This window comes from Marmota flaviventris, chromosome 3 (genome assembly GCF_047511675.1).
Source record: "Marmota flaviventris isolate mMarFla1 chromosome 3, mMarFla1.hap1, whole genome shotgun sequence".
Classification (NCBI taxonomy): domain Eukaryota; kingdom Metazoa; phylum Chordata; class Mammalia; order Rodentia; family Sciuridae; genus Marmota; species Marmota flaviventris.
Window position 1 is genome coordinate 177050040 of NC_092500.1, and position 24162 is coordinate 177074201.

General features: G+C 49.3%; 1 protein-coding gene across 1 annotated transcript in view; it reads left to right on the forward strand.

Moving 5' to 3' along the window:
• Positions 1 to 24162, forward strand: part of Csmd1 (CUB and Sushi multiple domains 1) — a 1338703-nt gene that overhangs the window by 1035393 nt on the left and 279148 nt on the right. The window contains exons 20-23 of the mRNA XM_071609340.1: positions 559 to 774; positions 7084 to 7272; positions 14502 to 14671; positions 18520 to 18676. Coding sequence (XP_071465441.1) covers positions 559 to 774; positions 7084 to 7272; positions 14502 to 14671; positions 18520 to 18676 — 732 coding nt within the window. The remainder of the gene's footprint in view (positions 1 to 558; positions 775 to 7083; positions 7273 to 14501; positions 14672 to 18519; positions 18677 to 24162) is intronic.

Genomic DNA, 24162 nt, shown 5'->3' on the forward strand with positions numbered 1-24162 from the left:
CCATCCCATACAAAACATTAATCCTCATAAAATCCAAAGACACCTTACCAAATAGACACCCTTACTTTCATACTGAAGGTCAGTATGGTACAGACTAGGAAAAGGGCATTTTGTGCAGAAAAAATGTAGGTTAACAACATTGGGTTCATGGTAGGAATGTACTATGAATCTTTCTTTTTTGCATAAGTTTGCCATTTTTAAAAAAGTTGTTTAGAATTTTAGCCACCTTGACATTATGAAGACCTACATCCAGGTCTCCACCCACATCTCTCTGTACATCTATTCATCCACATCTATATCTATACCTACATTGGTCTCTGGCTGCGCTTACATATTTGAACATTTGCTTGGGGTCTCCCTGTCTTTTCTTTCATTTCTAAACTACCTGATTTGATCCATGTTATCTCAGATTTCAAAGCTAGATTTTCATGTTAAGATATTTCAATATTTTGACTTAAACTTGATGTCCTATCCTTAAATGGTTTTCAACCACAGTTAACTCTGCCGCCTGTCTCTCTGTCCTGTCTGGGCTCTGCCTCTCCCCTGTCCTCCCCCCAGGGGTCCAGTTGACCTTTCACACCTTCCACCTGGAGAGTTCCCATGACTACTTGCTTATCACAGAGGACGGGAGTTTCTTGGAGCCAGTGGCCCGGCTCACGGGGTCAGTGCTGCCTCACACCATCAAGGCCGGCCTGTTTGGGAACTTCACCGCCCAGCTTCGCTTCATATCCGACTTCTCTATTTCCTACGAGGGCTTCAACATCACATTTTCAGGTATCATGGTCCTTTCTACCTGTTTCTCTCTCCTGGCAATAATTGTGCCCTGTGGAGTGTGCACATGGGTGTCCAACTACAGCACATGGCCCTCAGTGGGGTATGGGAGGCTGGGCCTCCAGGGGGCAAGGTGCCAGGGCACACGGCCGGCACCAGAATGTCACTTTTTGTCTTCTTTATCTGAATGTTTATCCTTAACAACTACAAATAAAACTCTCCTGCAAAGCACTTCCTGCTCATTGCCCACGGTCCACTCTGTCAGCCTTGGAGAAGGCTCTGAGGTGGGAGGCAGGCTCAGGACCAGTTGTCCCCTGGTCCCGTAGCTGCTGTCCCAGCAGATGCAGTGCTGCATGGAGCCCTGCCCCTGACGGACACCCCACACAGACACACAGGCTGCATGGCTTCAGGTTGTCCCAGCACAATCATTCACAGTGACAATGTTTCCAAAGTTCAGTAGCAGTTTTATTTTTAATCACAATGTATAGAAAATATTTGGGTGGGATTTGGGTTGTGTCAGACATTATTTGTATGTATGGGTGAGAGCGTTTAATTTGTGTAAGTTTTATGACAGAGATTTTTTTACAGATCAGATAAAACACCAAGCATGTGCAAACACTGATCAAAGTGGGCAAGGTACACTTGGCCACGAGAACAGCACTCCTTGAGCATGTGCTCATCAAGGTCACTGCAGTGGCCTCTCAGGTCCAGCCCACAGTCCCTGACAGAGAGGGAACGCTGGTACAGTCACCCGTGGGTGCAAGCTGTCGTATTGATCTGTGCTTACGGATGCCTGAAAATCCTGTGTCCACGTCGTTCTTCCCAGTTAAATGGAACGTGACTTTTATAAGATGGTCCCCGGTCCCCCCAAATCACATGTGATTTCCTCTACTCTTAAGGTCCCAAAAATCCCTTAGTAAGTTTCAGTGGCACTTGTGAGTTGGTTGCTGCGGTATTGGGTATCCCCTTGTCCCCCGTACTCCACAGACCTCTTGACGGAAGGCCTCTGCTTGCTCCCAGTTCTGCCCTGCAGGGCTGATCACGTCCTACCTGTATTGAGAACTTGGCCGCCACCTGCCAAATGCTGCGGGGCGGTCATGCTCCATGGAGTGCAGTGCCGTCTTCAAAGGCTGCCCCAGGCCTTCCTCCAACCTGGACCATTGTCTCCTGTCTTCGTCTGTCCCTACCATTTCCCTGCCTCCGTGGAGTTTCCAGAACTGGCTCCAAAACTTGGTTTGGAAATTCACTATAATCAGCAGTGATCATGAGACTGGCTCCTCTGTAGAACAAAGCCTTAAATCTTCTTAATGCTAACACCTAAATCCCCCTCTCCGTATCTTTCCCCCGCGTGGGACTCGATCAGTACCCCATGAGAACACCACTCCTTTCCTCCCGTCCTCGCACCTTGAGCCAACCTGAGCTGTGTGGACTTCCCCCTGGAGGGAGCAGGAGGTGGGGCCAGGCTGTGCCCCGGCCCTGGGGCCTCTCTCGGGTCTACGGGGTTTTCTCAGTGTCACCCCATCCATTTCTTAGTCTTTTGCCTTCAGCATGTGGCAGGCATGAGCGCCTTGCGATTAGTGCCCCCGTCTGTCTGTGCTGCAGTGAAGATCTGAGACGGGAAATCGATGGAGAACAGAATTCCGTCCTCACCGTGGTGGAGCCTGGGGTTCCAGATCCAGGTGCTGCATCACTGCGTGGAGGAAGGCAGCAGGGACAAAGCCTGTCCTCATATGGCCGACCGTGGAGAGCACGCCTGCCCCACCAGCCTGCCACAGTGGCTGAGTCCATCCACTTGGGCAGCCCATGACCTAATCCCCTCCACAAGGACCCAAGACCCGGTGCCCCATGCCAGGGTCAGGTTTCCAGGATGCGAAATTGGAGGGATGCATTCCAATCATAGAAGTTAGCGAGATTCAGGGTGTCAGTGGGAACCGCCTCTCCCATGACTCTAAGCAAGAATCAAGGAAGCAGTACCTGCCAGCCAGCGATCTCTGCTAGGTCTACGGAGCTCTGCAGGGGAATTCAGGATACGCCTGGCTGCGGAAACCAAAGCCTCAGTCTGGACACCTGCAGTTCATTTATATGCCATGGAGGGAAAATGACAGGAAACTTACAGAAGTGGCCACCCCACCAGGACAGCCACACGGCATGGTTTTAGAGCAAATCCCATTTCATGGGAAATAAGTTCCTGAGCGTCGCTAAAGACGCAATTTCATCTGGAAAGATTTTGCCTGGAAATGGGGTGGTAATCGCTCACAGGTGATGCTGATATCATGGTGTCTGTTTTTCAAGTGACCACATAGGTAGCAGTTTCATTGCACAGAGGAAGGGCTGGCCCCTCGGGGGACTTCCCTGGTGTGTGTGGGAAATGGCTCCCTGGGCTCTTCTGCTGTGACGCTTCCTCTCAGTGCAGTCGCTTTTCTTTCTAGAAGCTGCGTTCACACAGCAGTTCCCTGTGGAGTGTCCTGGCTGCTCCTGCAGAGGCTGATGGCAACACTGGGGAGTGAGGTGCCTCCGGAGATGCCCATGCCAAGCTGGGTGCCCCTGGCACTCAGGGTCAGGCCCCTGTCTGTGCACACTGGTGCCCGACCCGGCTCCCGCATGTTCTGCTTCTAGAATGCCAACTCTCAGTTAATTCACACAGCTCACGGTCATTCTCCTCAAACCATGAGAGCGTGCCCACTTCCCAACGCTGCGTGCAGGCTCTCTCTTCATGTGTCTCCTTCAGACCTCTGCAGGCCCCAGAGCCCGTTGTGGTCCCGGTTGCACAGGGCCTGCTCCCATCTCCCAGCGGCACAGCTCCTTCCCCCATGTCGTCCCAGTCCAGTTCCTGCTGTGCAGGGGACATCTGAGGCCACAGTCATGAAGACAAGCCTGGGTAGGTGTGGTGGGGGCAAGTTCACATAATGGTCCTCAGCCTCGGGCAAGAGCCCCATGCTCCTTCACCATAGCCCAGGTGGAGGGCAGCAGCAGGGCCAGCCAGGGAGGAGGTCGGGCCAGAGGACCCTCCTCACCAAGGACCGGCGCCTATGACAAGGACCCTTCTCCATCCGTGAAGGCAGAGCCCCCATGGCCTCCTCTCAAGTGCCTTCTCCTTACCACTGTGAGAGTGGAGCACAGATTTCAACATGAGAACACATCACATCATTAAGCACAACTTGTGTATTCCTAACCTCATCTTTCTACGTGGCTGTCTCCCTCTCCCGTGAGATTTCAGAGGGGTGCTGCTCCCCCTGCTGAACCATCAGTGCCCCACAGAGCGGAGCTCACTGCTCTTGGGATGTGTTTCTCCACTTGGCAAGTGCGGCTGAGCCGCTGGATGAAGCCTGGCGGGAGTCCAGGGCTGGAGACGAGAAGCCTGGATTCACTGGGGACCAAGGCACAGTGCAGAGCCTCCAGGGGCACAGAGAGCAATAAGCAGGTCCACGGGGACAGGAGAAAAGACACTGTCCTGAAGAGATTCCAGGGAGGGGCTCTGATACACTGGAAATGGACAGCCAGGACATGTGTGTGAGAAGGGACAACGTGGGGTGGGCTTCCTGGGGGGGGCTGCAGTGTTGGGAGGGGCCACAAGGGCACACAAGAAGGCCCCTGCAGCCAGAGCCGTGAACTGAGTGGGAAGGGTAGGGCCAGGAGCCAGGTTGGCCTGCAGGACTCAGAAGCCACTGCACGTTGATTCTGAACGTGCCCTGAAGGCTTCGCAAGGGTGAGAGCAGAGACTGACAGGTGGGCCCTCTATGGAGCCTCCTGAGGAGCGCAGGCCTCAGTAGCATCTGTCAGGCCAGATGCAAGGCTCAGACCGGTGGTGACGCTGGAGAAGAACTGGTCAGATTGTGTGTGTGAACTGCAGGGAGGCTGGAGAGAAGAGGCTGGGTCAGTGACATGCAGTGTTACAAGGAAACCACAGAAGTGAAGCAGGTTTGGAGGAAATACGTAATTTTATTTTGGAAAAATTAAGGTATACTCCCAAAGGAGATGGTGGAGAGTCTTGAGTTGATAAGATAGGCTCAAATTAGGAAACGTGCCTGAAAGTCAGCAGTGTCGGCTGGTTTGAAGCCACAGGACCAGGACGCTGGGCAGGTATGAGGTGCAAAGAGACAGGCCCCGGGTCACAGCTGGGCTCAGCTCTCTGCTGTTGGAGGTGAGGATCCAAGTCTCCTATGGAAGATGGGGCCATGGGTCAGGAGGGCCATGGGTACTGTGGAAGCTCGGGAAGGAGATCTTTTAGGGAAGCAGAGATCACCCAGAGGTTCCCACACCCACTGAGAGGATGAGTACAGAGGGCTGGGGTGGGGCAGCTGTGGGTCACAGTGACGTTGTGGGAGCTGTGACAGATGGCAAAGGGGACGCAGGACAGATGATGGGGATACAGGGAACATTCAGTCCTTCAAAGGTCTAGTGCTGAGAGTAGCCAGGAGCTGGCCTGGTGGCGTGTCACGAGCTGGCTTGTAGCATGTCTCCTGCTGAGGTGGCACTGCAGCCCACGCCTCTGAACCCGGGGAGTGAGCGGGAGCATGGCCACAGACAAAGGACGAACGCAGTTGGAGGGAAGATGGAATCCTGAGGGCCACGCCTTTTCCTTGTGCTAGATGAGGGATGAAAACAGTGCGAATGCACATCATGAAACTGCTTAGTGATCGACAGGAGCATCCTTCCATGACCCAACAGGGTGTAAAGCCGGCACCATCTAATCTCACGGTTCCGCACCAGGCTCTCTCTCCAGGCAGGTGGCTCTCCAAGGCCATCATCTACACTAATTAAACATACACAAGCCAAGAACCCCAGCAGAGCCAGCAGAGCGATGTTTCTTTGCATAATATAATAGTCTATCGCAAAGTAATACCAAATCACTCTCTCATTCCGGGAGACTTTTCAGTGGGTTGGAAAGAAACTGCGTGAAAGGTCCCATCTGAATGGGGAAGGTGTAGTACATCTCACATAGAAGGAGGACCTCAGCAAGACGGGAGGTGAAGTTCCCCAGATGGCACCATCTTAGTGTTTCCTAAGTATTGGATCATTATGTTTTGTACGTGATAGTTTTTCAATAGGTATTTATTGAGTGCAATTTCAGGATATCATTTATATCTTTCTTCCTGGGTTGCACTAAAATAAGGTCAAGTTAGTTACATTTTAAGAATGGCCAGAGTAGTCTGAACACAGGCATTACGGGAGGTTTTCACCCAAAGGCAGAGCAGGACAAAGACTATCTGACAGCCCCACGGAAGACCAGCAGGCTCAGAGAGGAGGAGGAGGAGCGTGGGAAGAGCACCCCACGCCCCTGGACGGGGTTGCGGCATCAGTCCAGCGATGACATGCCAACAAGCAACCAGACAAGTGGTAAAAGTGAAAAAGACTCAGATTTGGAAAATATGGAGAACGCTGATGAAGGGTTGCTCTCGGCGTGATCACTAGGTCTGAACCTCAGGGTTCGGGGCCTTGAGGCGGCACTGGAGACCCTCGATGAAAGCAGAGCTGTCCTAGAAACATCAGCAGGCTTTTCCACCCTCGTCTTCCTGGTGATTTGAATAATGCTTATCCTGCACTTGACCTTTCCACACCTCTGAGAGCCCCGTCCAGGCCCGACATGCATCTCATACTGAGGCACAGCAGGAAGCTCCATCCAGGCTCCTGTCCATACTCTGTCTGACTTACAGTTAGTGAAAACCCAGACTTCACAACAGACCCAGGGATCAGCATCAACCAGAGCACCTCGCCCATGTACGGAGGTCTGGAGGGGTCGGGAAGGGCTGTTATCAACACCACTATCTTGAAAACTCCCCCTCAGGGCGCAGCAACGTGCCAGCATAAGGACTTCTAGAAAAGTGTGTCAGCATTTTCTTCTTGGGTGGTTTATAGAAATTTCTAGTTTATAGAATATTTTCTATTCATTCCTGGGTCAGGTTGAGAGGTGAAATGGGCCACGGGAGCTTTCCTCAACCCATGCTGCACATGGCTTTTCTCTTGCGCTCTGTGTCTCCTTGGTTGCAAAGCGCCTTTAACAGCAGCGCAGAAACTGATGTCGGCAGAAGTATCAGTCAAATCGCCCCACACTCTCCAAGGGGCGCCTCCGAAGCGGGTCATTTCACTTTACAGTGTTACGTGTCTGAATTTTAAAAATATTAGTATTCACACCACTTGTCAAAGGAGAGCTCCTAATGCAAGGGACAGAACCCCCCGGAGCACAGCGGAGCTTGGGACCAGCTGCCTGTTTTCATAGTTTTAACAAGACCTCTTTCAATTCTTGCTGAGTTGTTAGGTCCCCGTGTGGCATGGACCAACCCCACATGCTCACTCTCTCTCCTCCTGTCTCAGAGTATGACCTGGAGCCGTGTGACGACCCTGGAGTCCCTGCCTTCAGCCGCAGAATCGGGTTCCACTTTGGCGTGGGGGACTCGCTGACCTTCTCCTGCTTCCCGGGATACCGCTTAGAAGGTGCCACCAAGCTTGCCTGCCTGGGTGGGGGCCGCCGTGTGTGGAGTGCACCTCTGCCAAGGTGTGTGGGTAGGTGGTCACACGCTTTCATTTCATTCATCTGTGGGGACAGGGCTCCGCCCAGCCAGGAAGCAGAGTGGGGTGGACAGGGAGGTGCGGGCCCAGGCTGGACCCAGCCCACACTGTGGAGTTGTCTTGTGAAGGGTGTCCCTTTCAGCTCTAAAATTTACGACTGAACAAGAGTGAACGTAATCATCTGTCAAGCATATTTATGGAGGGAAAGTACAGGTACCTGTGTATACAAGTAATCTGGGAAATAATAATAAGGTAGACGCCCAGGTGGAATAGAGGGGCCTCTGGTAACACACTGGTTGGAAGTGACACTCTCCTGGCAGAGCAGTGATGACCATCTGGAACAGCACCCTGGCCTCCTGTCCCCTGAGCTTCTGACGTGGGCCTGCTGTGGACTGTCAGGTGGCCCCAGGCTAGAGAGGGCAGGACTCGAGGAGTTTCCCTGTCAGTACTTGGAGACACGTCCTGGGCTCTTGCTGGGTGGGAGTGCTGGTCGGAGGTGGAGTTCAAGGGTGGCTGGCTCTGTACTGCTCTGAGGGCCTGGAGGGACCCCTTGACCCCTGGCTGCAGGAAGGTGCTGACCATGGCCAGGAGGCCCATCGCCAGCTCAGGCAGAGGTCTGCACTGGCCTCAGCCATGCTGGGCACATGGTGGGTTTTACCTCCTGCTCCTTTAACTTAGAGAAAAAGGCCTAGAAGCAGAGGTGGGTGAGAGATCACCCTGGTGTTGTGCTTTCGGAGTCCATGAGGACTAATCTCATTCGACATTCCGGGGCAGCTGGGGTCACCCTGGGAATAAGATCTGGCTACACACGGGAAGGTCTAGCATGTCAACGCGTCATCCCCAGGTTCCTCATGGCCCCCGTCTCTCCAACCCTCAGCGTGACTTAGGAACACCGTGCGAGTCAACCACCAGGCAGTGTTTCAGGTTTCCATCCAGCCGCAGCCGTCAGGCAGGTTCAGGAACCCACTTACACCACCTCCCCCTCGTGCCAGGCCACCCAGTCCGCACAGTCCTCCAGGCCACCCTCTCCTGAGAGCAGAGTTCCCACTTTGGTTGTGACTTTCATTTGAGAACTGGAGGCAGGTTTTGAAAACTGTCTTTGAAAGAAGCACAGCCTGTGCGAATGATCTGAGTGTTACCAGAGTTGCCCGGACCCCGATCCCCAGGTGAGACAGGCCTGCCAGAGACAGACGGAGGCCCGGGAGACGACCCTCCCTCAGTGAGATCCTGCAAGCTTCCGAACACGTGGCGCTCGCTGGTCTGCGGCCACCCTGTCCATTGCTGTCATTCTGCTTTATCTAGATTCATTACCTTGCACTGCCTTTGTTGTTATTCTGCCCGTTACACTGTTGTCTAGAATATTCCACAATATCTAGACCTGGAATAGCAGCGACGGGTCCTTAGCACTTCCTGGAGGGCAGGCATGAGTATTTTATTTAATCTGTATGCAGTGAGCAGGTCTATGGTCATTCTGTCTTAAATATGGGAATTCCAGGACACAAAGAATCTGAGAACTTCACCCAAGGGCGCAGAGCTCCTAAGGTGCTGTGAAGCTGGGTCCCGCTTTTAACCACCACCCACATATGGGACCTAAGTTGGCTCTGACCCTATAAACCCTCTTGATTTTTCCTCCCAGCCCACCTGGCCAAGATACCTTTAAGTAGAGGTGCTGTTGATGGCCTCAAAACACACCAGCTGGCACAGTGGGTGTGTCCCTCCTCCTCCCCCACTGCCTACCCCTCTTCATTCCTGGTTCTGAAGGACCCCACCTGTGCCCAGCTCTCAGGTCATGCTCACCCAAGTCACAGTGTCCAGGCCCAGTGTACTCTCCTGCTCCTCTCCTGGGCTGGGCCTCTGGCTGCTGGATGGAGCCCACCAGCCCTGGAAACACAGGCTGTCCACTCTGGACAGAAGGCACTGTCCACATCCAAGACCTCAACCCATTTGTCCCTCAGCAGAACCTGGTGAATCACCCTACCCCACACCCTGGGCACTGCTCTCAACCCTGCAACACAGGGTCCTCCGTTCACTGGAGGGGCCAGACGCCCAGGTCCCCCAGGACTCCCACTCAGCATGCTTCTGCTGCAACCGAGTCCCCCACCACAGAGCCCTGGCTCTCCTTCCTACCCCGTGCCTGTCTCCAAGCACCCCTACATGGAGGGCTGGCCCCTCCCTTCAGGACGAGGACTCCTGTCCTCCGAGTGCACCCCACTACCCTTCTACCCACTTTTGAACTGTGGAGAAGCAGTCTTCCGTCTTCCCTGGGAGCTGCCTGTGCCATCAAAGCTGCCTTGTGTCTTGGTCTTCCCCAGGCTGAGAGCTGCTTTCAGGTGAGCCACCTCACCCTGAGACCACCTGTTCACCCAACCAACCAGGTGACCTCCCTTAAAGCTTCTCTTTAGATCTAGAAAACCTGATTCAGCAATATTCTGTGTTCCTTTAAAATTATGAAATAGCCATGATTTGTCCATGACCAAAATTTGCAAGTCCACCCAAGAGATGGCAGGTGGCCTTAGGATGTTGACCGAGTCGTGAGCACCCCCTCATTTTCCTAATCCACAGGTTCTCACCACACTTCCTGGATAACACCTGAGCCACCCTTTCCCTCTTTTCCAGTTCACTCCTAAATGGAGGAGAAGTCTTCTTTTCATTTGCATTTACTCCTCTTGGGCTTTTTCTATCTAATTATTTGTTTATGATGATGTATCTCATATACCCCATGCTGTTCATCTCCTCTAGAAGTGCTCAAGATCTCTCTTGTGGCACCTCTGAGCGTTTAATTACCCGAGTACCATTCAAGATTGCTTTAGCTGCAAGGCAGAGAAAGCTGTCCTAAATGATTTATGTCAAAATGAAGGATTGTTGGTGACGTGAGTACATGTCCACAGTAGGTGCACCTTCAGAGAAGGTTTGGTCCAGGGTTCAACCTGGTCAGTAAGGACCTGGCTGGTGTCTCAGCACTTCTGTCTCCCCTGCCGTCTGACACAGCTGCTCAGGCAAGCTCCGTGTCAGGCCATGGAGCACATACCCCACCCTCAGGTTGCCCAGGGGAAACAAGCTACAGAAGACCATTTCGGGGCAAGTCCTGGATCTCCTCTCCCATTCCTGTTCTCCATGCCTCACTGTGGCCAGAGACTCTCGAGTGGCTGAGGGCCTTTAGGAGCATGACTGCATGACTGTTTGATAATAACAAAAATGCCTATTCTGTGACATTTCAGATACTTTGTGGCATCTTGGTTGGAAAGCAGGGCAAAAGATAGAGAATAGATTTAAGGAAGATAAGTGTCCCCAGGAAATCTCCATGATGATTCTCACAGTCCCCAGAGCATGGCAGCCCAGCATTACAGTGGACAGCACTGAGATGCACTGGAGGGAAGTTTTACCTCCAGTGTGAGGCTGATCCGGCCCCAGGCTGGGTGTGCGTGGCAGGACCCAGTCACACTGACTGACGGCACCACCACAGCCTGTCAGCCTGCACTGTGGCCAGTGGGTGGCCCAGCTGGGCACCTGTGGGGAGGCTGGCTGTGCTCCCACCTGAGAAGTGTTTGCAGGCTTATCAGAACAGCCCCAGGCAAGCTGAGGTGGGTCCATTTGCCTCTGGGACTTGGCTTCAGTTCCCTAGACACAGAGTGTTCCCAGGTAGGGGGTCTTAAAGCTGTGCACCCACATCTGAATGAAGCACCAGGTGAGGACCTGAGGAGGCAGTTCTTCAAGAGGTGCGTGAGATGGGAGATGGCCTCTCGCGGAGTCAGTCTGGTAAACCCTGTCGATTGGAGAACGGAGTCTGTCAGCAGAACAGACACCAAGCTGCGGACCCTTAGCTACCCTAATGGGTCACAGGCATTTCAGAGGCAGAGTGTATAGTGACTTCAAGTTTCTTTGAACCCTAAAAAGCATTTGGCTTTAATACATTTGACCAATTCTATTTAAACATTATTTTCCTTTGACAATGAGTCCATAGTTTCTGTAAATAAATTCTTGATTCAAAAATTTGAAACAAAATTAAAAATTAGAACTTTAATTGCTGCTGATTCTTAAGAGCTAATCCAATAATAGGATTGATTAAAGAGTAAATGTGCATAGGACAATAAATGGGTCAAATGTAATACCATTTTACATCCTCTCTGAGTAAATGCAGGACTCTGTGTTTTAAATGATTCTCACTTCCTCTGTCGTGGGCAAGGTTTGCTGATTGGCCATTTTGTATTTCTGTGCTTCCAAAGCACACACCCTTGCAGAGTGAACGGAACCCACTCTCCCGGCAACCTCACAGCCTTCTCAAGAGCCCCTCACAGTTTCCAGGAGGTCTTGAGGCCACAGGGACTCACCTGTGTTCCCTGAGGCCAGCGCTGTGTCTGAAGGGAGCTGGGGCAAGGCGCAGGTGGGCAGTGCAGACTGCGCTGGGGGGCGTGGCCTTTCTCACTGTGGAGGATTAGCTAAGCCACAGGGATCCTGGGCCTGGCAATGTCTCTGTGAACAATGCTTGTTGATCCAGGCCCAGGGGGGTGCTTGTCACGGCAGCCCAAGAGGAAGAGGAAGGACATTGGTGTCACAGGTCATCGCCTTTGTACACAAAAATTCAAGGAAGAAAAAAATCAATTGACTCCTTTCTATCATGGTTAATTTAGTTATAATTAGTTTCATTCCAAAACTCTCCATAACAATTCAATTTTAATTAAAATTTCAGTGGATTCTTTATAATACAGCAAATGATTCATATCAAGAAAATTTGTATCCATTTACCTTAAAGTAATATTAAATGGATTATTAAAAAATGTAAAAAGTGAATCATTTAATTGCTCTGGTAATGAAGAATTACACTGGATCCCTTGAGTCAAGTTCAAAGAATTTTTGACTTTTTGATCCCTTAAATCTTGCAGTTTTTCTGAGCATCTGCCTTTGAGCCTAAGTGCCTGGCTTCCTCTGGTTATCTCCTCCAGTGTAGGCCCAGGTTTAGTGAACTTCTCTTGGGCTCTTGGACACATCTTGGTTCTTTCTGCCCAGGAATAATGATATCCATGCAGATGTGTCGTCATGTGTAAGTTAGGTTCAAAGAGTCGTCATTGCCTATTTACTGATAAATCTCCATCGTGCCTCAGATTGTGAGAAATACCTGCTCAGACGCAGCAGATATGCTTTCTGAGGTGAGTCTGCAGTGAGACGTGGGGGCTCAGAAGGCTGGCTTATTGCTCCTGTCTTCTCTTCCCACAAGCTGAAGCAACATTGTCTCCAGAGTGGTATCAGTCACAAGCGGGCAGTTAATTTTGCAGTTATTATTTTGCATAGTGTAGACTTAGTTACTACCATTTGTTATTTATTTTCTTTAAAAGAGCCTCCAAATCTAAATGCCAACAAAAAGATGTACAGAATTACTTCCTTGGGTTTGATTTCATGTTCTTCCATGGCTTACAGTGCTCAATTCTTCTTTCTTGCCCTTTCTTCTTGGAATATTATGAAAAATGATTATATGTTGATGACTAACACAAGCTTCAGCTTACTGGTGACCTGTTTCAACTAAATGTCCTTAATCACATACTCTTCTAGAAAATTTAACCTACCAATATTCATTTCATCATTATAAATTGGGAGCATTATTGTGAACAATTTGATATAAAATGTGTTCAGCATCATTCAGGCTGTGAAGAGTGTCATTCTCTTCCTGAGCCCTTACTGTTTGTACCTCTCAAGTCTGCGTTCACCTTGTGACCTTGGGAAAGAGCCTTGATTTGTGAATCATTGCATGCATGCCTTAGTTTCCTCATCTACAAGTGAGGCTTAGTGATCTGTCACATAGGACCACTGGGAGAACTATGAGTGAATGTAGAGAACTTAGAAAATTTGTGCTAGCAAACACCATTTATTTTAGTTTATGCCTCAGCCTCGTTGTGATGGCTTGAACCTACTTTAAAACTTTTCAGACACTCACAAATCTGTAAAACATTTCTCCGTGTGGCAAGTTTGCTAAGAAGCAAAACAATAGGATAAAAATCTCTGGTAGTGTGGAGCGAAGGGTAGGTGGGCCAGCCACCACTAGCCAAGGGAACTAAACCTGCCTAGGAGAATACAGACACCACAGCTGGTGACAGGGAGCCCCAGGTCCCAGGAGAAAGCTCTTCCTCTGCAGCGGTGCCTGTGGCACTCACAGATGGCCTGGACCTGGGGGGCTTGGCTTGGCTTGGCTTGCTCCAAAAGGCTGCATAGGGCCATCTCCCACAGCTGCTCAGGCAGCAGAGAGGCAGAGCTCTTGGGTGGGAGCCTGTGGCTACTCGATTGCCCCTCATCCCTCCAAGGCTCCCTCCATCCTCTTGATCTCATGCAGCGGAGGGGGAAGATGGAGAGCAGCTCTTGAAGACCAGGTCCTCATCACCCCACCCACCCTGCTGGAGGATCATGGCTGGTAAAGTCGTTGATACCGAAGCCCAGGGGTCTGTCACACACACGTGCACATGTGTGTCTGTGTGCGTAGTGACTTCATTTCACCCTGTTTTTTTCATGGAATTTTAGAGCTGAAGGCGTTCTTAACTGACACCGTTCACAGTCATAGATGAGAAAACAGATGCTGAGGGTTTGTGACTTTCCATGATCAACAGAAACTAGGGTTTTATTATTGTCGCTTTGCCGTGGTTCAAGGAAGTTTGTTTTGTGTGAATTTGGAGTTGAAAGTCAACAGCCCTGTTCTTCCATCAGGAAAAGGGGAAAGAGCATAGTGATTGCCACGGGATGGTCTCCATCCTGAGATGGCGTGGACGGGACAGTGCTGTGGCCCATCAGAAGGCTCTGCTGCTTTCTGTGACATTAGACCCCCTTAACTGCACTGCTTGATGCCAGGAAGTTCAAGAGCAGGAAAGCTTGCTGGTCTCACAATAGGATCGGCACGTGGAGATGACCGGGCATTTCATGAGGGGGAAACAGGTGGGCAGAGGGGGCCAGGCCTAGATGTGGCCAGGGAGCTCTTCATAGGGTGGTGAGCTGCATCCATAGAGGAAGGCTGTTCTATTACAATAACCAAGAAACTATTGAAAAGGGGGGAATGGGATGTCTTTTCTGCCCCGTGATTAAGCTGTAAAAGTAAGCCATTACTCTGTTTTTATAATTTAAAAAAGGCATAGATGAGGGACATGCATTGGTAGAAGAGAGGGTGATCATAATGTTGGAATTTTTAATCTATTAAAATCAGTAATTCCACTTTTGAATCCTCTTTTTTAATGTCCTATTTATTTTAGCTGAATGTGGAGCAAGTGTGAAAGGAAATGAAGGAACATTACTGTCTCCAAATTTCCCATCCAATTATGATAATAACCATGAGTGTATCTATAAAATAGAGACGGAAGCTGGCAGGGGGATCCGCCTCAGAGCGCGGAGCTTCCAGCTGTTGGAAGGAGATACGCTAAAGGTAAGCCCAAGCTGGTGCATCTGTTTACCACCTGCCTGCCTCCCTACCATCCATCCGTCTATCACCTGTCTACCCACCTGCCCATCACCCATCCACCAGTCCATTATCCTTCATCACCCTCTTCCTTCCTATGTGTCTATCTTCTATTCTTCTCTCCATCTATGTATCCATCTATTCTCATATCGACCTCCATGGGTATATATTGATCTACCTCCATATACACATAATTTGTTTCCATTTATTTATGCAGTTGCTTTGATGAAGTAGAGTGTGGTGTCATTTTGTAGAGTCTGTGTGGATTTAGAAATCACTTTGTCTATGATCCTAGATCCAACTAACATTGATAAGTAGTATGTTGTGGGAAAATTATTTGGTATGCATGGCTTTTGCTCTCTATGTGTAAGACCCTGCAACAGTACAATCTTTTTGGCTGTTTTGAAGACTAAATAATTTAACATATGATGTTTGTGACATCATGCCCAGCACACAAGGAAATCATTCAAACCTGCGGGACCCCAGGCCAACCCTTTCTCCAGGTGTTCTTTATTATGAATGTGGCTGTCACATTTGGAACTGGAGGATTCTGGTGTGCTGATGGGGACAAGCCCAGCTACTCTCGTGGTCAGCCAGGGAGTCGCTGGGTTGGACCATGACCATTGCACCACGGGCAGCAGGCTCCCAGCTCTGCCATGATTCCTACAACTTCATCTCCAGCTGGAATCACCTTCCATTTCTAAGGCTTCTGGCATAGACCTCACCTACCCTGTAACTCTTTCAGGAAAGTGGGGCCCTTGCAAAGCCCGGGAACAGGATGGTGGGCGTTTGCAGACCCAGGACGATGAAAGAGACAGGCTTTGAGCAATGAAGGCCAATGTTGTAAGTCATCTGGCCCAGCCAGCTTCTCCTCGTGGGGAGAGACGGGCAGCTGGACCACACCAAAGCTGATGCCTGGAAAGGGAGGGCCACTTGCTCATTTCCCCTTTAAAGTGGGTTTCAGTTATATTTGCAGCTACATGGTTGCACACAGAGACACCTCTCAAGTTCAACAGATTCAGATCACTTGAAGCTCTAAGAAATTGGCTGCTCTGGTTGGCTGTGGCTTTGTTCAGGGTGATCTGACCCTCTTGACCTCGTGGGCAGTGATGTGCAGGGTCAGAGCAGCTCACAGACCCGAGTGCCTGGCTGCCTCTCAGGTACAAGGTGCACCACTTTGCAGAGCCATCATTTAACAGAGCAGTTTTACCCTGGCAGTCCTTTGATTTAGTCGTTTTCTGAAAACTCCTGCTGAGAGCATGAAGGGCTGTAATTAAGAAGTGTTTTGCATTCAGGAAGCTGGAGCATTGCTGCTAATCTAAAAAAAAAAATTATGAAGTTGAGTCATAAGAATTTTCTGAATTCATTGACAGCCTCAAATTTAACACAAAACTTTTGAGTGACTATTCTCTGGTACAGGTGAGTGATGAGAGATACTGTGTGAAATATGCATTGATAAATAATGTCCAAGTGGAGGGAAGGAAATCATGCTCATTTTTAATTAGGAGCAGCTTGAACTTGTTGATTACAACGAAAAGTAAAAATGAATCTTTAGTTGCAGGGAAACTGTCAATCACATAAAATGCCAAAATATTTTGCCATCTTATGTTTTGTAGAATGTTCTGATAGATATCTCTGTTAAACGTGCTTAAATTATCTTAATTTTGGAGCAAAATCTGTTCACGTTAATCTTTCACACATGCCATGATCCAGTAGCAAAGACGAAGACGTTATGTAGGCACACTACCCACAGTCCCCCCAACGACATGTAAGACAAACAGCTCTTGTGAAACATTGTGAAAAGCAGGTGTGGGAAGAGCTGAGGTATGGTTCCTGGCAGCAGGAGCGATCTCGTGAGAACTCAGCATCAGCACTCGGAGATGCCTGGTTTCCCAGTTTGCTCACTTGCTCCCTGGGCCACATCCCTCTGATGCACTGACTAAAGGCAAGCTTGAGAGGGTCCTCAGAGCAGATGGCTGTCACCTGGTGTGAATCAGGTGGCTCCGAGGCTCTTTCTAACATCTGGAAGAATGCTTGGAGACAGCTGCTTAGATGAGAACTGCAACCTGGAGATGTGCAGACCCAGCAGGCCCGTTGCTCATTACCCTGGAATTACCTGGGCATCACACCTGGCTCTTTCTTGGTGATGTGTGCAAATCCTGAGCCACACTCACCATGAGACAGGCAATGAAGCAAAGCTGGTTCAGGCTTGATCTCGTGTCCTCAGTCAAGGGCAGCATTAAGCACCGGTGACGTGGACATACACGATAGAGCCACCCACTGTTATGGAGAGTCCAGGAGTTAAGTGTTCAAGCTGCTCAGCTTTGCTGCTGTAACCGTGAGGCCACCAACTTGGTGACACTCTGTGGGGTGCAAGGTCTAGCCCCGTGAGGGAGCCAGGTGGATACAGCCATGTGGGAGGTGGTGTCCAGGACTGAGCAGAGCTGGCCGTGAGTCCTGTTTCACACCCAGCCCAGCTCTGTGGGCCTAGCCAGGTGCCCTTGGCCTTTCTGGGAGACCTGATGGTTTTTTTTTCCTTGAGACAGATTTTCCTCGGGGTTTAAAACCCTTCTGTCAGCATGTCAGATGCCTTCCAAGTTCATGGAAGCCCCATCTAAAGTCATAGAGACTTCTTAAAAACCATAGCCTATGGCAGTAGCCTTTTAATAAGGAAATAAGGGAGAAAATGATTACATGACACTGTATATACAATAATTACTGGCAATAAAATAACTAATGATGCTTCTAGATGTGTCTTCTTTCTCATGAGTGTGCTGGTGTGTGTAGTCTGCTGGGCAATGGGTGTGGTGATGGGGAGGAGTGAGCCAGGGTCCACGTGAGGCGGGCAGAGGGGGAGGGAACCAGGCCCGGGAGCACCTACATGGAGAGGATGGCCTTGAGAGGTTAGGGTGCTTTCAATTAGGAAAAACTGGACGCTCTTCCAGACACCCCGTGGCCTGGTCCACAGGGCGGCTCTCTGCCTGAGGGAGGGGCACGAGGATGGTACCCTGTGTTCCAGCTGCACTGGGATGCACGAGGCCATCAGGCTGAGTTGATGTTGATGCCATTTCCTCAGACACACCTCAGCTCAGAGAGTGCCACAGGGTGGGGTCCCCATGGAGGTGTTGTGACCCACTCCTACTGAGGTGCAGGTGGCTCCCTGAAGGTGGGGAGTCCTCCAGGAGCCCTGCCCCTCACCCAGACATCCCATCACCACCAAGCCCTGTGTGCACTGCCTTCTGCGACTGATCATAGCCGCTGAGTTTCACAGTCACTTCAGAAGACGGCCCATACAAAGTGTTCCAGGCACGATGACCCGTCTGCTGTTATTACATGACGGGACTCTTTCATGACAGCAAATCCAAGGCTAGTCCCCTGCAGGCCTGAGAACTGTGGCTGGGCCGGGGTTCGGTAGTGCTGTGGTTCCGTGCCTTAGATGGGGAACGAGGGAGGGACATCCTCTTACACAGCTGGGTCTGGGTGAGACTCTCGCCTCTGGAACCTGCTACATCTTCCCACCTTTCCACCCTGAGGAAGGGGCGAGAGGAGACAGCAGAACCCAGGAATGCACAGAAACACTCACTTAATTTTACACAAACAGGAAAGAGCTCTCCAGGTAGCCAGTGTGAGAGGATGGGATGGAGTCTGTGGCGAGTAGCACTGAAGGGAAGGATGAAGCTCAAAGAAAATAGATGATTTAGTGCTTCTGAATACTTCATTAAAGTGCGTCTTTGAGGATTCGAATGTCTTGTTAAAATTGCTACCATGAGAATATAGCGGGGAACAGGAGGACTCATGCTGTGAATTTTCACTAGGTTTATGACGGAAGAGACAGCTCGTCTCGAGCCCTGGGAGCCTTTACCAAGAAGGAGCTGATGGGGCTGACCCTCAACAGCACCTCCAATCACCTGTGGCTGGAGTTCAACAGCAACGGGTCAGACACCGACCAAGGATTCCAACTCACCTACTCCAGTAAGCCACTCGCGTCCGCCCACCCTGTGCCTTTATTGATCTTCTCTGTCCGTCCCCCACCGTGTCTGATTCCATACCAGTAAATTCAGAAACATTAGGAGAAGCAGCAGTTTGAAATTTATCTCTTTAGAGGTATTCATATTTTTTAATAATCAAATAGCTAGACCTGAAGAGGAAAGAGCTTATGACCTTGAAGAGCTGCTGGGGTTAAAGATTGATGGTGGCATAATGCGCACCATCCAAAGGCTGACTAACATGGATATGAAGGATTTAGAGTGAATGCTTAAAATGGGGTCAGCCCCATCAGCTTGTTCTTGATGAAGGCTCCTAAGGCTTTCGAGATATATATAAAATATATATTATACTTTATATATTATGTGTATATATATATATATATATATATATATATATATATATACACACACATATATAATGCAACTGCATACACACAACTGCATAGCAACTGGATGTTGTAGATTCTTTTCTCACCACTCATTCCCCCGATGATAGAACCAACAGTCATTTGAGTACTCACCAGAGAGCCTTTCTTTGAGTTGGTGGAGCGTGGATTTGACCTGCAGCCTACAGTTTAACCAGTGTTCTGCAGTACCCTGTAATAATGCAAATCAGCTGGGTATGGTGGCACAAAGATGACCTTCTCCCTGCAACTCTGGAGGCTGAGGCAGGAGAAGGGCAAATTTAGGGGCAATCTGAGCAAATTAGGGAGACCCTGTCTCAAAAAATAAAAAGGGCTGGAGATGGAGCTCATCCCTAAAACATCACTGGGTTTGATCTCTGGGACCTCCCAAAATGAAAATCAGTATGGAAGGTTTCCTTTTTAAGATATAAATTAAAAAGACAAGAGAAGGAAATTAACTGTTGCTTTTTCAAAAAAAAAAAAAAGAATTTCACTATAATAATTGCCATTTGCAACATTCTTAGTCACAGCCCAATTAAAAACAAAAATAGCTATTTCCTTTGGATAACTAAAAGTGATTAATCAATTGAAATGCTTTCAATATATAAATAGTGCAATCTTTTACTAGTCTGATTTTAAAATTTCATGAAAATGACCCCAGGACATGGGAAATTTAGAAATTCAGATTTTTTTTTAGTGTGAAATCATGTGGGTGCTCATCAGAGCTGCTGCCTTTATTTGACAGATGAGCAAATGAATTTCTGGGAGGATAATCATCACCCCTCAGACCCCAAGCTAATCCAGGTGCCCAGAGGAAGATGAATTGCCTCAGTCCCCTTAATACAAAAAAAAAAAAAAATATGGTTGATGGATTTTAAGACTGGACCAAAACAGAGTGGCCGATGTCCTGAGAAGGCCTACTTTTCACTCTCATGAGAATCCCATTGAAAAGACTCACCAAGTCAAAGCGTTTCAGTTGATTCCTATGCATAATCCAGTGATGGTGGACAGCCTGGGATGGATTGATAAGCATGGCTTTCTTTAAGAGACCCCAGCCTTCAGAATCTCACCCTCAAAACACTGCAGAGCTCTTAGGGACCGTTTTCAGTGCGTGCAGGTGGAGCACACGCTGGGGACCCTTCTCCTGTGCTGTGGTCCCTTCCTCGTGCTTGGCAGTGTGCTTCTTGCTTGGATGCATCGATACCCCCCCTCCTGGCTCCTGGACTGCACTGACACTTGGGAAGGCAACGGCAAAGCCTTTGGATAGCCTTCCTAGCACAGGGTGGACAGGAGGACATTCCCACGCACACCCAGGGTTCCTCAGTGCTCCCTCCACTCAGCACAGTTGGATGCCTTGGCTTATGTCACAAACCGCGTCTCCTGTCCCTGTTCCTCACCAGAGAGCAGAAAGCTGTGGCCAGGGCGCCAGGGCTCACCTTCCACTGTGCTGCCCTCGCGAGGCAGCTTCCCGGGAAGAGCCTTGGGCCAGGCTGTGGCCTGTGTCTCCCTGCTGTTCCTGACCACTTGTCTCCCCTCCTCCTGATACCTGCTGGAGTGGTTCTTGATTCGCCCACACTTAGCTCTGTTCTCACAGAGGTGCAAAAGTCCCCCAAAGGTAACGCTTGAGTGTGCAGCCTCATGTGGCCAGCGTCAGAGGGGAGAGGGTCACTGGACTGTCCACCGCCTTCTGCTGTCTCCTTTGTTCTTCAAGCAGTAGTTAGCAAGGCCTGGGTGGAGACAGGGGTTTCCGTCTTTCCATTCCTGACACCCACCCACCCTCACCAAGAGGGCTTCCTTGGAATCTCTTCTCAGCCCCCACTTGGCACTCTTGGGTTGACAAAGCTCCTCGTTTGTCTTTGATGGCAGCCCAGGCTCAGGACATCTGGCTGTCCCGCCAGGTTTCCCAAGGAACTTTGAGAAAGTTTGAGTCAGTGCATATTTCCTGGACATTCCAATACATGGGCACATTTGCGTAGTAGCACAAGCATCTGGAAATAGAAGGAAGAAGCTCTGGAGATGATAGGCCTGTGGTTCTCAATCAGACCCATACAACAGGAGGCATCCTCTCCCCTGCCCATCACACCACCTGTCTCCACCCTCAGAAGCAGACTCTCCTGGGAGAAGTCCCCCTTGTAGGATCCTCGTAAGTCTGAGCAGGCTGCTGCCGGGAAAAGATATCTGTGATGTGGAATCAACGGTGCCGATGGCTATGTCATCAAAATAGTATTAACCTCACATTAAATTCTAGGGTTTAAACACTAAGTAATTAAGTTTAAGAAATTCCAAGCTCCCACAGTGCGATCGAATACCTGAATCGAATATCCATCCCTAAAAGTTATATCAGAAATGATGATAACTGTTTTCAAAAGACTTGTGATTTCCTCTTGCTAGTTAATTGCTTTTACTTAAGGAAATGTTCATATTTAAATGTTTTAGATCCATAATTAATGTGCATACATGAGTGGATTAGTCAGCAGAATAAATATATAACTTAATAAATAGGCTGTGGTTTTTAGAAGTGAAGACAAATAGCACACATGTGCTATTAGTATTAATAGTGAGCTCCGGGTTGCTTCCAATTTTAGCACCTTGGCAATTCTGGGTCTTGACCGGTGGCTTTTAATCCTCTTCAGAAGTTAGAAAGCATCTTCCTATCTCTAAGTGACCTGCTGGAGCTTCACACCAGGCGTGATGTGCTTGGGACCCAAATCCTCATCTCCTGACAAAAACCCAGAACTATTGATGAACTTACTTGCAGATGTTTTAGGAGATGCACTTTAATAAACACCACATATATATTGACTGATAATGAGATCTGCCAAGACATTGGCAAGGAAGAAAAACAGATCAACATTGGGCCCACCCAGAATAAATACACTCATTAACAGGCATTGATTAAGCAACTACTGTTTTTTTAAGTAGTCAGATGGACCAAAATAAAACTTAAGAAGTCTGCGTCTATTACAAAACACTGCTGCTCTTACTACAGATTTGTCTGTGCCACAACATCCTGACCATGCCGCGCGTGGGCCATTTCCTGTGAGCTCTCTGACAGCAGGGACCAAGGGATCTGTTTTGCACCCCTGTGCACCTCACGCTGATGTGTGACCTGTAACATGAGTCTGGATTAAGACGTGGGATCAGCAATGTGGCAGCTGTGTATGCGTTCTCAGGCTGTGCTACTGCATCCCCAGTCCTCCACTCCGGCTCCAAGAGTAAGGAGTGGAGTCTCAGCAGGTCTAAGGAGCACTTTAGTTCTGCTTCCTCACAGTGATTTTGAGCTTTTAAATATCAGCAAAAATTGTCTTGACAGTGGGTGACTACATTTTCTTAATATCTGGACAAATTTTTTAAAGAAAAGGAGTTTTGGAATTTTTTTAAAATCCCATATTGAACTCAAACTCCTTTTAAAAACATGTACTTTTGAGAACTTTACAATAATGATTTCCTGATATTCATTCTTAAGAAACTTTACCGCAGGACCTACAGAAACTTGGAGCGAGCTTCTGCACTGTCATTTAAATAGTGAGAAACAAGCAAACCCTCTGCACAATTTAACAAAGACGCTGGCTTCCTGGGGACACAGTGCAGGAGCTGCGTTGAGCGTTGAGCGTGCACCTTGGGCTGTGCTGGGGCAGCCTTTTCCCACTAATCAGGAAACCTGCCTGGGCGCCTGAGTGCTGAGTGGTCAGCACTGCACTGACACAGAAGGACAAAGCTGCCGTCCCTATTGACTAATGAGTGATGTCAGAGAATCCCCATCAGCACTGTGTGACTGGTGTATAGGACTGTGGCTTTCCCTCCTGTGTACAGATGCACTACGATTAAGTGCTAACCGTGGGTGGGTCTGGAGATGGTGAAGGTGTCCGCTCACAGACCCAGTACACAGTGACAGGCACGTTTGGCTGTAATATAATTTTTTATTAAGCTTGAGCTTTGCTCTATCAACGTACTCTTGCTTTTGTACATCCACAGAGCTACGCAGTCTGTACACATATGCTGGTGTGTGTCTGTGTGTGTGTGTGTGTGTCTGTATGTCCATCAGCAGTGACTGTGCAGGGTTCTGCAGAGGAATGGGAGGCACCAAGACTTCAGGGGTCCTGCAGGCTCTTGCTGAACATCTTCATCTCCTCAGTGGACAGTAGGGTTCCACTCCACTGCCGTCCACACAGGCTGCCCACCATCTGCCTCCCCTAAGCTCTCTTTCCTCAATGACCCACGCCCCCAACTTCGGTCCCTGGGTCTTATGTTTTCACCGGCAAGCATGACATTCTCATGAGGGGGAATCTTTACTTGGTCAACTCTGTGTCACCTACTCAGAGATGAAGATAGTAGTCAAGTTGGCCCAGAATTTGCAGGAAGGAGGAAGACTGAAGTCAGAGGGGCATTCCCAGGGAGAGCAAAATTTCAGTCACCTTGCAGAGAGTGGGCTGTGGCCTTTGAGCCATGCGTCTGTGGAGATGGAGTCTGAGAAGAGAGGAGGGTGTGTGTGAGGAGAAATGGACACCAGCCACACACACGCAGCTCCACAACTGGCCACATGTGTCCCGTGTATCTCTGTGTCCTGGGCTGGTTTGAAATCTTCAAATGGATCATAGATTCCTCAAGGGAAGTTATATTATTATGTGTTTGCATTTATTTAGGAGACTAGTTCTAATTCCATAATTCCTGATTATCATAAGTTCCATAAACAATGCAGCTTGGGAAATAAAAAAACACCTCAAAACTGGGGATCAGGAGAGACATCACAGTGCAGACACAGTGAGAGCAGCAACCCAGCTTACCTCCCTCCCAAACCCGCCAGAGATTTCCTGGCCAGAACATTTTGGCACAGGTTTGAACAGAGGGAGAAAGAATATCAACACTATGGTTTGGGTTTTTTATGGATGTGCCCTAAGGAATGTTATTATTATAGGACATATAAAATAATGAGATCATTATGCTTCTAACTTCTGCTCGAAGCATATCCCAGGTCAGTGTGTCATTAGTGACGAGCCACACTGGGCAGGAGTTCTGCAAGGGAAGTGATTTGGCCTTTTTGACTCATTTTCACAGGATCACAAGGTGT